Source organism: Neopsephotus bourkii, unplaced genomic scaffold (genome assembly GCF_033783945.1).
Source record: "Neopsephotus bourkii isolate Nb327-2 ecotype Australia unplaced genomic scaffold, CSIRO-AGI_Nbou_v1 NB_911, whole genome shotgun sequence".
Lineage (NCBI taxonomy): Eukaryota > Metazoa > Chordata > Aves > Psittaciformes > Psittacidae > Neopsephotus > Neopsephotus bourkii.
The window spans coordinates 2,591,414-2,606,454 of NW_026901405.1; the positions used below are offsets into that span (position 1 = coordinate 2,591,414).

Below are 15,041 nucleotides of genomic sequence, written 5' to 3' on the forward strand. Positions count from 1 at the left end.
AAAGATGTCTAATTCTGAATAATCTGGCTTTTCACAAGAGCATATTCATCACAAGTGACAGGTAGAGAGGTTCCGGCTCATGTTATAGAGGTTTGAGCATTAATTTGATGCCTTTTCTTTGTTTTCCAAAAGCTGTCTATATTTTTATGACAAGGGGAGATAATTTCTGCCTTATCCTTGCATCTTTACAAGCACATTGCTTTTCTGTAAAGTAGTTTCTGGACACTAAAGGCTAACCTTTGCTCTGCAATCTCTTTAAGTCCTTTATTTCATTGTCTACAACGACATGATGCATTTTCATTCAATTCAAATTTAAATGTAGATTAAAAGGTCATTTAAAATTAATGGAAAGGCAGTATTTTTTAATATCTGTCCATAGCGCTGCCTGATTCAGTGCCATGACTGTGATTGGAATAAATAGAACACACAAACATTGGCTAAGAGGACATTGAGCTGCTAATGGTTGCACCTGCTGATGCTGTACAGATTTACTGCAACGGGCTGAGTGGATCAAATCAGGTTCAAGGATACTAGTGATGAGAAATTCTTCTTTTTGACAGGCCTGTGGCTCATCTTTACTTATTTCTCGTGTAGGTGAAAAAAAAACTCTAATTGACCTCTTTGCAATTTTTGTTAGTTTATTTAAGTCAATGGAAAGCTCAGAAAAGTATCCCTGCTGAAATGCAAACTCATCTACAGTTAATTCTGATTAAAGGCAGTGTGCATTCCACATTGCTAGAGAAAGCATAAACTGGTGGCTCTGCTGCCTACGAAATGCAAGGCTGGCGCTCTTCAAATGCTTTCCAGAGCACACTGTCAGCATGATTATGAAATAATACAAGTTAGCTTTATAGAAATACCATTTCATACTTGAGTCAAAGGGCAGGTGAGGTCAGAAGAAAAGTGCCAAAACAATATTGTGGAACTGAGATTATATAAATAAATGTGCCATTAGATCACAGATATTTTTAAAATTGCTTTCAGTTAGGAAGTTAACCATAAATGTCTAAATAATTTCTTTTGGTTGATGCTGAGCAGAAATTATTGAAGCTAATGATTTTTATCAGTAAGGAAATCTAATTTAATGGTTTAAAAAATGTAATTAAAGATAAACACTGTGCATGCTAGCTATATACTTAAGCATTAGTGTTCTAGTTTTTGGCTGGTGGTTTCAGTTTTACTTCATAGCCCAGAATTTTTCTGTTTGGTTAATGATTTAATAATAGTGGTGAGCCATCTTTTTCATTTTGAACACATTTTTGTTTGATCCAGAGTAATTTAGATCCAATTGAAGTTCCAATACAGAATGAAAACATGTCATGTGCAGAAAAACAAGTGCTTAATTATACCATATATAGCAGTGTTTCAGTTGTTACATCTTTGCACTTACAAGTCTTTACTGGAAATATTTTTAACTCAAGTGTTCACATGAGAAGAGATTACTAGCTGTGATGAAATTGCTGAGTTAAGTGATAATTTTGCTGCTTATGGACTGTGCTAAGAGCCTTCAGTGTATTTGAAATTCAAATCTTGTATTTCTTGAAAGGCTATCATACAATCCACTGTCTAAGGCACATCTGGAAAAGCAAAATTGTTTTAAAACTGAAGACAACCTTAGCAACCCTTTCAAACTCAAGAAGTGAATATGCAACTCAGGCTTAAAATGACAGATTGTGCAAATAAACCAGATGCTTCCATCTATTTCTGTGCTCAAGATAGTTTACAGTTAGCAATTTGGTCCATGCACAGAATACTTTGGAGGAGATCTCAATATCTCCTTATCTAGTCATTATTAATATTTATTAATAAGAATTTTGACCATTACATGCTCAACTGTAAGTTCTGTCTACTTTGCCCAGTTTGCCCAGGAGTTGCTGTTCAGGGTAGGATTTGGATGGAGGGATAAACCTAACCTCCCATTGCGGATTTTTCTGGCAACATACGAATGAACTGGTTTAGGATGTTAGATCAATTAAAAAGATGGTGCTCCTGGGCTTTTGAATGATTCATTTTCCTCATTAAACATATATTTTATAGCAAGTGTGGCAGTTTCAAACAGGAGGGATTCAGAACAACTTCACAGCCTCCTGTGAAGCCCTTCCACAAAACAGGAAGAGGATGAACTGGTTTCTGCTGTTATGCCTCTCAGGAGGGCACCCTGCCCTATCGTACTAGTGTTCATAATGAGGATTTCATAACTTGTGTCTGATTTTCCCAATGAACTCACCAGGAAAACCTTTGAAATGTTGATTTTGGAAGTAAAGACTTCAGTTTTTTATTATCTTATTTTCATTTCCTGTTGTAATTTGATCAAATTCCACCCAAATTAAGACATGGTTTCAGTTGATCAAATTTCATTGTAGAGAATAAACTGTTCATTAATAAATACAATTTGCTCTTTTCTGATAATCTGCCCCAAATTTAAGATGCATTTTATCACAAAAGAAATCTCATATTTTTTCACTTACCAGAATAATGTGACTGTATATATAATGCTGGCAAATAGATTCAAATCCATTTTTTAAATTAAATTAATTTTTAGATCAGCTTCTCTTTTACTATGCAAGTATATTTTATCCACACAAAATGTTTCTGTGGAATGGATAGAAAAGATTCCTGCTAGGAGAAAACTATGTAAAATTAAAAAAAAAAAAAAAAAAGCAAAAGAAAACATTAAAAACCCCATTCTTTTTGTGGATTTTTCATTCTTTCTCTGCTCTTCAGAATGCTTATCATTTTAATCCACTAACCAAGTTTTGGGTTCTTTCTAATGAGACCTATATAGTAGGAAACCAAGCACATATACACGTTTTAGAGAAGATTTACAAGTCATAGTTGTGAAGACAATACAGTCGTTCACAGATCAGTGGAAACCCTAAGTGTTCATTTAACCTTTAGCCTTAGTGTCATGGAAACCTGTAGTGGTCTTTCACCCATAACACCCTTGAAAATGAAGATTCCTTCTGGCCAGGAGACTTTCAATTACACTATTGATCAGAGCTATTTAAAGGATTATGAGCTTCTCATTTGGGCTGTAAAAAAACTAATTATGTGCCAAAGAACAATATCTGTAATGCAGTAGGTTTTCAAAATACCTACATTGCTACACATAGGAAAGGCAATTAGATACAGAAAATAACTGCAATGGAATAGTTAGAAAATGAAGTTATTCTTTTTCCTTAATTTTTAGCTATCTAGAAAAATGAGATTTGACAGTTTACATTAAATCTAAAGGAAAACTGACACAGCTAAATTTTCATTTGAATATACTCATGCGGTGGGTATGCTGATAGCGCATATGAGCTGAGGTAATTTTTATTCCACCAAATGGCTGAACTCTGTAGTCATAAGGAACCTTAATGAGATTAAAAAATTGCATATCAAGGTGAAAATGCATTACATATTCTCTTTTCTTGTAATATAGTTTTTCCTGTCTCTGAGTTCAATGGCTAATATTTCAGAATTTCAAAAATAGCTTTCACATTCTGGTGTTAATAAATAATCTGTATTGGCTTTCTATTTTCAATTTCAATTTCAATAGCTATGGTGAAGTTGGACTCCAAGAAACTACTAATACTAATGATTTTATCCTTTGTATATCTTGTTAACAAAAGAAGGTAACTAGTATGTTTGCAACATTACCATTATTTTAGTTATAAAATACACCACTAGCATCTCCCTAATATTTTTAATTTATTAAACAGCATAATGAAAGATCTGGGTCTGCTGAAGATGTCTCATCCAACATCATCTCAAACAGCTCAAATAAAATAGAAACTGTATTGCTTCATAATAATGTATTTTCACTTCACTGCTAGAGTTAGGTGTTGTGTATGGACTGTAATGAAACACACTCTCAGCTAGAACGAATGATTCAAGCTCAATTGACATCAGTGGAGGCTGGCTAATTTACTCTGGTGTAAGAGCTAATCCTGCCTGTTAAAAGATTTAATACCAATCGTACAATTGTTCAGTGGCAGGTAAATATATAATAATGAATTCTTGATTCTGTTATATTGGGTTTTTGCAGAAGTCATAACCTCATTGCATTCAAGTATTTCACATTCATTTTGTATAGCACATTCTTTAGAAACAGAGTTTTATTTTGCTGTTTAACAGCTGAGAAAATAGGTTTAATAGCAAAATTACTTGTGAAGAATTGGTCTTTCAAGAAAAGCGAACATGAGCATTTTACTCCATCTTCAAGTTGTCCCACTGATGATGGAATGGTTTATATGCAGCCATGCACTTGCTCACTGCTTTCAGAGTCCTTTAAGCAGTAATTCAAGTGTGCAAATCTGAATTATTAGAGGAAAAAATTAAGAGAGTTCACAGCTTTAAAAGGCAGTGAAATGGTTTGATAAGTAAGCTGTTAAATGCCTTGATTGAGTTTGAACTTTTCTCCACTGAAAAGAGTGGTACAGTAATTTAGATTACTCAGATTATGGAAATGTTTTGTATTATTGTTTGCTGATGAAAACATGCAATTTGAGCATGAATGGGAGATGTGGTTGGTACCCATGCTAAAATGACTATGGTGTTTCACTTTGAACTTTAATAGAATCTCTCTTTTAGGCCCTAAATCAGGTAAGCAAATAAGCACATTTTGATGTGACATTAAATATGTGCTTTAAGTGCTTTCCTAAATAGGAAGAAATAAGAGGTGTACCTCAATTCTTTCCTGCATCAATATCTAAATTTTTATCCTATCTTAATCAAATGAGCCTGGTGATCTTTGCTAGCAGAAGTTTTTATATCTAGGTGTTATCTCACAGTGGTGAAATTGAATTCTTACAGAAATACTTTTCAAATATGCCAGTTATTCAGTGGGTTTAAAAAAAAAAAAGTAGCATTTCTAGCCTTTCAGAGACTTACTTAAATTAATGCTTGTATTAGTGCTGTTATCAAGCAAAGGAATAACTTCAGCAGAGAATTGTTAAAGGTGTGGATGCCAATGTGGGTGTCACTGTTTTAGTCTTGACAGATAGGCCTCCACCCATCATCCTCCAGGGGCCGATCAATCAGACACTGTCAGTGGATGGGACAGCTTTGCTGAAGTGCAAGGCAACCGGTGACCCTCTCCCTGTCATCAGCTGGTTGAAAGAAGGATTCACCTTCCTCGGCCGAGACCCTCGAACATCCATACAGGATCAGGGGACACTTCAGATTAAATCTCTGCGGGTGAGTAGAGATAACAATTGGTACAAGTGGTACATGGCTAGTCTTGAGCTATCGGTGTGTGCTGCAAGCAGCTCTGCTGTCTTCCTGTCTCTTGTCTTCAAAATTAGCTTAATGGTCTCTTTTACTATGAGATTCTCACCAAGTCCACATCCTATTTCATTCTTTGATATTGTGTAGGGAAGGGAGGAGAGGAAGAGAAGAGCCAAACTATCATGAGATATTTCTTTCAGAAAAAAAAATAAAAAGAGAAATTGTATTTAAAATCTTACATAAGTTGCAGTAAAACACAGGAGTTGGGAGTGGGGAAACATGTAAAAGGACGGGCCTTCTTCATCTTTTCAGTCTGTTCTACTGTGAAGCCACTGGCCCATTGTCTTTCTTCAAACTTGGAGCAGTTCAGTTTCAACACCCAATCATAATTTTCTAAGGAGCTATTGTGCTAGCAAGTGATTCTGGAGTTCATCAGGGTTTGGCTGTGCATTTTATCCATCAATGAGTCTTGGCTGTCTTGAGCTGGCTGATTTATTCCAATGTTATGCTTGCTGGAGATGTTCCATCAGGCTGCAGATGTGAGAAGACAACTAACATTGTAACATGCATCCAGTCATATGGAGAGGAGTTTCTATTCAAAATAGAATGCCTATCATAATATTTACATTTTGACACCTGAGATAATAGAGTAGCTTAAACGTACAAAGAAATCTTACACTATTCCAGGTAGCATAATGCCAGATTTTGTTCCAAAACGTGGCATCACTAATCTTTGCCTGGGCTTTTAATTTTTCCCTCTTGAAAGATAAAATTGCATATATGCTTGTGTGTATGCAGACAAGCGTGTGTGTGGAGAAACAGTGAGTTAATTATTATCAAGAACTTAAAGGTAATTTCAGTAACCATTTAATTTCATCAGCAGAAATTTCTGCACTTAGCTTTGCCATCCAAAAAAATATCAATAAACATACCTACCGAGGACAAGACATAAAGAACAGATTTGTTTTCTGATGCCATCTCATCAGTGATCATAGATGAATTGTTAACTTCCTCGGAACAAAATGGAATTTATTAAAAAATTTATGCCAGCTTTCTTTGAGTAAACAATTTATCCTTCCTTCCTGAGCTGAAGGCAGGTTTAGGCCATGAAGGTTAATGCATTTTTCCTGTAGAGCTGGATTAAAGAGTGCGCTTGAATAGTCAAGATTCCCCAGTAGTGTTAGAAAGCAGCAATTAAAGGTGGAAGCTTAGTGATTTCAAACAAACTTTCAGGCATCAATGATGGGCTTCTGTGGAGTGTCCATGAGGCAGAAGCTCCTGGGATACCTGTCTGCATGCAGCTATGCAAACAATGAAATTGGTTCTGAATCGTGCCAATGCATTAATCACGCTGTTAGAGGCACGAGGTCTGCAAATGAAAGGGGAAGAAAAATGCTTGCAAAGGGAGAAGAAAACAGTATTAGCAGTGAGCATGGTTTTGAAAGACGTGAGGCTTTTATTGATCCTTAAGTGGCTCATTCACTAGTAACCAATTTTCCTTAAAGGATCAGAAAGACATTTTTTATAAACCCCTCGATTGCAGTAAAGTGCACTGTTTGACTCAGACCTAATAACAAAAAGCACACACAACTATCAAAACCAGATTTCTTCTGTGCTTTGTAATTTTATGAATTAAATGTGGATTTAAATCTGAAATGTTTAACTTTTCTCTTAGATGTAGCTGAGTGAGGACTAGCAATGCTTCCTAAGTAAAAAGTGGCCATGAAATACGTTCAAGTACACTTACATACATACCGAAGTTCAAAACAAATTCATATTTATCACCCAGATGTCCTCAGCCTTCTCCTCCCCTCAGAAGTAATAATCACTGCTGCAATCATAAAACATTCCAAGATAAAGAAAGACAAGCTACTACTATTTAAGCCTTTGGGATTTTCCTCTTCTGCTGTGAAGTGCTCTCTGTGTAAATCAAGCTATTCAGGAGTCTGCAGCAGTCACAGTGAACCGTGGGCCGTAGTCCTAATCATGAGCCTAGACATTTTTCTGATGAGCCAATCTTCCTAGTTGCTCTGAGAAAGACAACTGAAACCTCACATACACCACTCACTCAGTACTCTTTCAGACAGGCCAGCACTGACAGAAAACTCACTTATGCTCCATAAAACTGTACCAGACCAGATTTAGACACCAGCATTAACTAAGAAAAAAAACTATTTATTTTACTGAATAGCAAAGATTTTCCATTCACCTGCCCTGTTGTGTTTTCCATAGTAAAAAAAAAAAAAAAAAAAAAAAAAACTGAAAATAATTGAATTACTGACACACTATGTCTGTATCTAATCCATCCACAGTCTGGAAGTTAGATAATTCACCATAACTTGCAAGAAGCAGCATCTCTCCAGCTTGCTTTCTATGTTGAGTTTGCCTTCTTGCAAGTTACTCAGTTGTGTGTACCCCATACTTCATTGAGTATGCCATACACCATCTGTCACAGTAGTACACAAATGAAGTTGAGAACCATAGCCTTCAGAAATAGTCTCCATTATCACATAATGAAGAACTATATGTTTCATAAAAGCTCAGAAGCAGCAAAATAAAACACTACTTCAGAATGCTATAGGCTTTCTCCTCTGGAAAAATCTGTCTCCTTTCAAGAGCCTTTCTTATTTCATTAGCAGTATTTCTATATTTTGAGTCTTTGAGCCATTGTCAGAAGGGTTTAATTATTGTTTCTATTTCATGGAAAAAACATCTTCTAAAATGCAATTTATGCTCATTCAGACAATTGAACTGGCATTAATCAGTTGCTTCCTGCCCCTAAGAATGGTACACTGCAGTCCCAGTGTATCTGAAGAAAATACCAACAAAATTCAAACATGAGAAAGTTAAAAATCAATTAAATTATATATCAATGAGTAATCTAAAGAGCATCTCACTTATTTGCCTTGACATTCTTTTTGAAGAGTGAGATATAAGCACATATGCTATACTGCCAATCTGCATTTAGCAGAAAACCAATTACAATTCCTTAAAGTCCAATAAAGCTTCTTGGATGCAGTCCTATTTCCGTCAAGTAGTCTGATGGTGAATATAATTCTTCTCCTTTATCACTAGAGTCAGCACTCTTCCCCTTCTGCTTCCATCTCCAGATTACCATGCTTTATAGATAGTGGTGGGAGGGTTCATTTGTATATTTTAGGCTTTGTAAAGTTACTGTTTTCCATCCAGCTCTTTAGTCTTCATTAGTTCCTGTCTTAGAAATCTTTAAATTTAAGCAAGAAATAGCAAAACACTTGGCACATTTTACACTAGAAAAATTCATGCAGCCTTGAGATTGATATTGATAATATAATTCAGAATGGTTTTCCTAAATAAATTTGAAATATATGAACTGACAAGGGAATCATAGTAGTTTTACACAAATGCATTACTTTTTTGCTACCGAACTGTCTTGCAAGCCTGAAATAAGATCCCATGTGAAATAGAAGAAAGGTAAGCATGGTGTAGGATCTAATTTAATTTTGCTATTTGAAAATTGCTTGAAAGACTGTCTGTGTAGAGAAAACCACTGATAAGTCTCAGCAACAGTATTTGTATGTGTGGTGGCCTGTGTAGAAATGACTTCATTTGTCATAAGAATCTAAGTGCCTTCCTGGCACTGGAAATTGTATCTCTGGGTCAGGGAATTATGAATGGTGAGATTTTATCCTCTAAGAAGTTAAGTGTTATGTTGTCAACCTGATTTCACCTGCATTTGTTGTAACCAATACAAAGAATGACACTAAAACATCCATCCTGTAGCACTTACATGCTGTACTAGTACCATTAACAACATGAAAATTAGAATTAGAAAAATATTAGAAACAACTAATCTTATAGTTCCCTCAAAGTAAGGCACACAGTATCACAGTGTCACAGTATGTTAGAGATTGGAAGGGACCTCAAAAGATCATCTAGTCCAATCCCCCTGCCGGAGCAGGAACACCTAGATAAGGTTACAAAGGAACGTGTCCAGGCGGGTTTTGAATGTCTCCAAAGAAGGAGATTCCACAACCTCCCTGGGCAGCCTGTTCCAGTGTTCCGTCACCCTCACTGAGAAGAATTTTCTTCTCAGGTTTAAGTGGAACCTCTTGTGTTCCAATTTATACCCATTACCCCTTGTCCTTTCATTGTTTGCCACTGAGAAGAGCCTGGCTCCATCCTCGTGACACTCCCCCTTTATATATTTATATACACTAATAAGGTCACCCCTCAATCTCCTCTTCTCCAAACTATAGAGACCCAGCTCCCTCAGTCTTTCCTCATAAGGGAGATGCTCTACTCCCTTAATCATCTTAGTTGCCCTGCGCTGGACTCTCTCCAGCAGGTCCCTGTCCTTCTTAAACTGAGGGGCCCAGAACAACTAATCTTATAGTTCTCTCAAAGTAAGGCACCATTAAATGTTTGCTTGAAGTGTCCCGTGCCCTGTAGTCTCATGTAAAGTCTAGGCTAAATCCTTCTTAGCAAAAAATTTAGAGAAAGAAAACCAGAGTAAACTCAGTCATTTGATTCTAAAAGGTTGTTAAAACTTCCCTTAACTGTTTTTAATGTCTAGCTGTCTGATACTGGGACTTACACTTGCGTTGCGACAAGTTCCAGTGGGGAGACGTCTTGGAGTGCTGTGCTGGAGGTGACAGGTAAGCGATGTCCACAGGCTTTCTTTCAGTTGGCACAAAATGAAAGTGTAGGGTATATTAGAGTCTGAGTCCAATAATCTTTTCTGGAAAATCTGGGGTTGAGAAATTTTAGGTGGGAAGGTTAGTTCCTTCACTAATTTAATTGTCTTTTAACACTACAACAGTTCGTATTTGTATCCAGTGAACAGTGGTATGCTATAACTCTTCTCAACAGGAGTATTTAATAAACTGAGGATTCATCCAGTAATAGGCTCAGGCAAGAAAACTATTATGCCTATACAAAGGCCTGCCAAAGTCCAGTGTGTTCTCTGAATACTGGAGTTGATCTGGATATGGGAGCTTTCTCAGACTGAGGTTTTGGTATTCTACATAAACTTATACATGGCAATGCATAGTTGTTGACTTAGTTCTGTGTAGATTAAGAACATTGGTTGTGCTGTTTTTCCAGATGTTTGGCATGTTTTTCCTTTTAATCTTCTTCTTGATCAAATTCATACAATCAAGGACAAAATGTAATTGTTTTGTTTTGTCCCTCACAGAATCCGGTGGAGCAACAGTCAGTAAAAATTATGATATAAATGACCTCCCTGGGCCACCATCCAAACCTCAGGTCACTGATGTTACAAAGAACAGTGTCACCCTGTCCTGGCAGCCAGGGACTCCTGGAAGCCTACCAGCTAGTGCATATATCATTGAGGCTTTTAGGTATGTGAATTACTCTACTTTTAATCTCCTTCCTTTCTAATTTTATTTAAACCCTGTTACCAGTTCTCTTGGTATTATGGTGTTCTTTGGGACTCTACACATATCATTAGAAACTTAATTTAAAGACTCAACTCCTATGGCAGGCATTGATTCTTATTTTTCAGTGTTGCTTTTTTTTTTTTTTTGTAATTTATCACTTTTTTCTAAGTGATTAATGAGAGGAGCATCTAACTATTTCTTGAAGTCAATTGGAATATAAACAGAACAATACAGTCGTGATTTGCTACTTTTCCCTCAGTGACTTTCCTGTGGGAATGCTGCAGGTCAAATCATTTGGGCCAGTGTTATCTTGACTACCATAGTACAAATAACCTGAAAATACATGGATGATCCTGAAGCCTCTCTGCATGCTTTAATTCCTGTTCTTGCTAAAGCACCACCTGTTAAAGAGTGAAAGCGCTTTCTGTTTCTATTTTTTACTGGTTTAGACGCATTTAGCTTTTTCAGCTAAAAGTTTTGTGTTGATAATTTAGGATTTCATCCTTCAGCATGAGGCTGAATCCAGCTGCTCCTTTCCACACAGCAGCAATTAATGCACGTTATGAAAGAACTCGTGGGCTCTGATTCAGCAAGTTTGTTTGAGCATGGCCCATACCTCTCACATGTATCCGTAGTATATGCTTCAGCCTAAAAATGAGCACATTTTTAAATGTTTTCATTAATCAAGATGTTCAACAAATGGCAAATTATTTGATTAATCTTTTAATTAAAATTAATGCAGGAATTTTTCAAAATCATATGCGTGCAAATTTAAGAAACTGGAATGATAATGCTTCATCCTGATATGTTAATATGCAAAGAACACTACTGCATGTGCAGACTGTTGATTTTGGTCCAGAGCTTACCCATTGTGTGTTGTGTGAATGAAACAATCAAAGCAATGTGAAACTTGTAGCTTTTAATTTTTTTTCCTTTTAATATATCTGAAGATTTTTTTTTATTAACGCTATACAACAAAGCACAATAGAATAAAATTTTATCTTTAAACTTTTGTGATTTTTTCACCCTACATTCACTTTCAGTAGCATTCCATCAAAAACCTTAACAAAAGCCAGGCATTTTCATTAAAAGCTGTTTTTAACAATCAGAAATTGAAATCTCTTCATACAGTGCACTGTAATCTAATCATAATAATGTCCAATGGAAGATGTAGTGACAGAAAAAATATTCATATGCTTTCCTTCATTTACAAACATGTTTTCAGCAGGGTTTTTTTGTAACTTTGAGTATGTGTTTAGTTCAAGTTTTTTAGCTCTTCCAATGACAATTTATGGACATAATTTACTTAGCATTGTGGAAAATTACTCAACAGGATTTTGTTTTTTAAGGTTTATGTTCAAGAGTGGCCTATTTATAATTCAAATTTACTTTCCACACTTTTCTTTTGCAGGTGTTTATTTAGAGAAATAGCAAAAGCTTTTGCTTCTATTGAAAAGAGAAACACTTTTGACAGCTATGTGATCTTTTCAATCCCATCTTGATGAGTTAACTGAAACAAATTTTTTATTTTTAACCTGTTTTTACAGCTTTTTCCTATACTTAGACTTTATACAGGGTTACAAAAGTAGGTAATTTCATTATATTTTTCTCATACATTAGTCCGTAACCTTCAGCTCTCTTGTCATTGCAGTCAATCTGTGAGCAATAGTTGGCAAACGGTGGCTAACCATGTGAAGACCACTCTCTACACTGTGAGAGGACTGCGACCCAATACAATCTACCTGTTTATGGTGAGAGCTATCAATTCACAAGGCCTGAGTGACCCCAGCCCTATGTCAGATCCTGTCCGAACACAAGGTAATAGTGATCATTAAGGTTTATGTGCTTGAGCTGAAATAGAAACAGCTAACTGAGAGCTGACCTATAAGTCAGTCTGGCCATTTGACTCTAGCACCCTGACTGAAGGAATCATGAATTGAGTTTAACCAATAAAGATAAAAAATAGTCCAGTGTTTGCTGTATCAATCTGGAGTTTAGGAGCAATAGGTTAGCTCTTTAATCCTTTGTACACTGTAGACATTTTGGCTTGCAGTTCATTTTGACTTGGTGAGCTCCTCGATGCCTGGTTTCTATTGAAAGTAATGTGGGTTATCCAAGCTTTTCTGAAAAGTCCTCAGAATCCCATGCTCCCCTCAGTATTTTTTCTTTGCATGACCTTACTTCTTCTCCATTATTCTAATAGGGATATTCTATAATAACAAGTGCTTATGATAGACGGACACTGTGATTTGCATTAGTTTTAATCAGAAGACCTTAAAAAAATATCTGCAGTGTGTTGATTAGTCTGGTCCAAAATCTAGGCAGAGAATTAATGTCAATTAAGGCATCTGCATGCTAAGAATATTTTGAAGTTATTCTGAAAAAAGTATGGGTCTGCTACTTACTTACCTAGATTTCTGATTTCTTTATATTAATCCATTGCATGAAGAAAGAGGAAAGGCTGAAGTGATAATAATTGGTAGCTGTGATCCTCTACTGCTATTAAATGGACTTTTGAATTCTGTTCACCATTACATCGGGCTCTAAAAACTGTGTCTAACTGCCACAAAGAAATTTCTTTTCAGGCATGTTTTTGGCTTGAATATTTCATATGAATGTAGCTCTGTGTTAAACAGGTTGGAATATAGGAATTAATGATTTTTTTTGAATTGTAATTTTCCTCAGGTCCAAAGTAATAGCCCCTCTCACAGTTAATTTAGAACGTCATCTTCTGTCACTGTTTATTGAAGTTATAATAGTGTGCCTGAAAACTGCATCCTGTGTCAACTTCCAGCATGTGTTAGTGGTTTGGGTCCTTTGTTGATCCTAGATGGAAAGAGAGAAACAAGGCTAGGGTGGAATTTCTTTATCACATAAAGCATCGCATCCAGCCTCTCCTACAAGTCTGTTCCTAAATAAATCTGACCTTAATAATTATCCCCTAAAAATACTTATCATTGCTGTAGAAGGAGAAACAGAGCTGCTTTCTGAAAAGTGGAAGGAGTGAGTTGGGTAGGGATTTAATGGCTTCACTGTCCATGGAGTATCACAAGTTTTCTTCACTTCCTTACTCTCCCATTATTATAGGGTGACTCATGCTTTTCATTGCACCAGCCTTTTATTCTGCATAACTTATCACCTAGTAAAAAAAGAAAAAAACACAACAACTTTGTTTGGCATTTGAGTGTCAAGTATAGACTTTTCATCTGACATACTGACAAGCAATTTGATTTCAGTAAAAACATATCTTTTAATTAGCTGCAGCATGTGTTGTAGCCTCCATTTCCAGAAGCTGTTTAGCAGTCAAGCACATTGAGACATGTAGAGGATTTATAGCTTCTTTGCAAGCCTGCAGTTTAATAGAATTAAATCATAAAATCAATTGAAAATTAACATAATGTTTTGATGTGATTTCTAATTACGCCTGAATTCAATTCAAGCTCATGGAAGAAGCTGACACACGGTAGAGTCTATTCACAGTGGCCATGGAGGAACAAAAAAGCAGCTATAACAGTGCTATATAATACTAGCTTGCAACAGGTGTCTGTAGTAGTTTTAATAGCTGAGCTTTTAATTTCCTGGTATTAAGTATGGAAAAGATAAGTAACAGGATTTTATGCCTATTTTCAGCATTGGACCTCAAACAGACAATTGGACACTTTCAAAAGGTTTACCTTACATGCCTTACATCAACTAAGAGCAGAGAAATGGGTAATTAAGAAAAGAGCTGATTTCTTGTTTGGATTATTAGCAGATCAAACCATATATTAAAAAACACTTTAAAGAAACCATATATAATCCTATCCCTGGAATTTAAATTACTAGCAACTAGTAGTAACTTCCCTGGAAGCTGTTAAAAGACAGGTTAAAGGAAATAGAGATCTCTTAATTGTAATCAGAATATAGCTTCTCATGCCAGTTTTGCTTCAGTCGTGACTTTATTATTCCAGTACTTGATGATATCCTTATAGATAGATCAACAGCTTTTCTACCAGGAGTCTGCTAGTAAAGTGAAAATGACATTACAAGATATTACACTGTGAGCATCACATACGCATGTTTCCAAGTGTACATACTGGAAAACAGAATACATCTTGATACTTATTTCTTACCAATATTAGCCCATGTTACTCCCTTACTTCTGGGCATACATTCCATTAAAATGATGAAATGTAGTTCATACATATGTAGAAATGTCTTCTGAGGGAATAGAGATACTTTGTTGGTTGTATACCAGAGGATAACTTAGCCTGAAATGTAGCCATGGCTAGCTGTAGGTATTTTGTATCAAGGATCATAGCTTTTTGTGGATAGCAGCTTAAATTATCATCCTGTAAACCAGTCTCAGTTGCTATCTTGCAGATTTGTTTCATTGTATCTCTCTGTTGGTTTGTTGGATAGGCATAATTTTCTAGACAAGGCCCTTCACTGACATCCATATTTGGGTTA

At 35.9% G+C, this 15,041-nt stretch overlaps 1 protein-coding gene across 19 annotated transcripts in view; it reads left to right on the top strand.

Annotated features, from left to right (window-relative positions):
* ROBO2 (roundabout guidance receptor 2) overlaps nucleotides 1–15,041 on the top strand; it is a 1,066,866-nt gene that overhangs the window by 971,174 nt on the left and 80,651 nt on the right. For all 19 annotated transcript variants that reach the window (XM_061357715.1, XM_061357704.1, XM_061357703.1 and 16 more), the window contains 4 exons: nucleotides 4,976–5,181; nucleotides 9,767–9,848; nucleotides 10,388–10,553; nucleotides 12,244–12,410. In XM_061357715.1, the coding sequence (XP_061213699.1) occupies nucleotides 4,976–5,181; nucleotides 9,767–9,848; nucleotides 10,388–10,553; nucleotides 12,244–12,410 (621 nt within the window). The remainder of the gene's footprint in view (nucleotides 1–4,975; nucleotides 5,182–9,766; nucleotides 9,849–10,387; nucleotides 10,554–12,243; nucleotides 12,411–15,041) is intronic.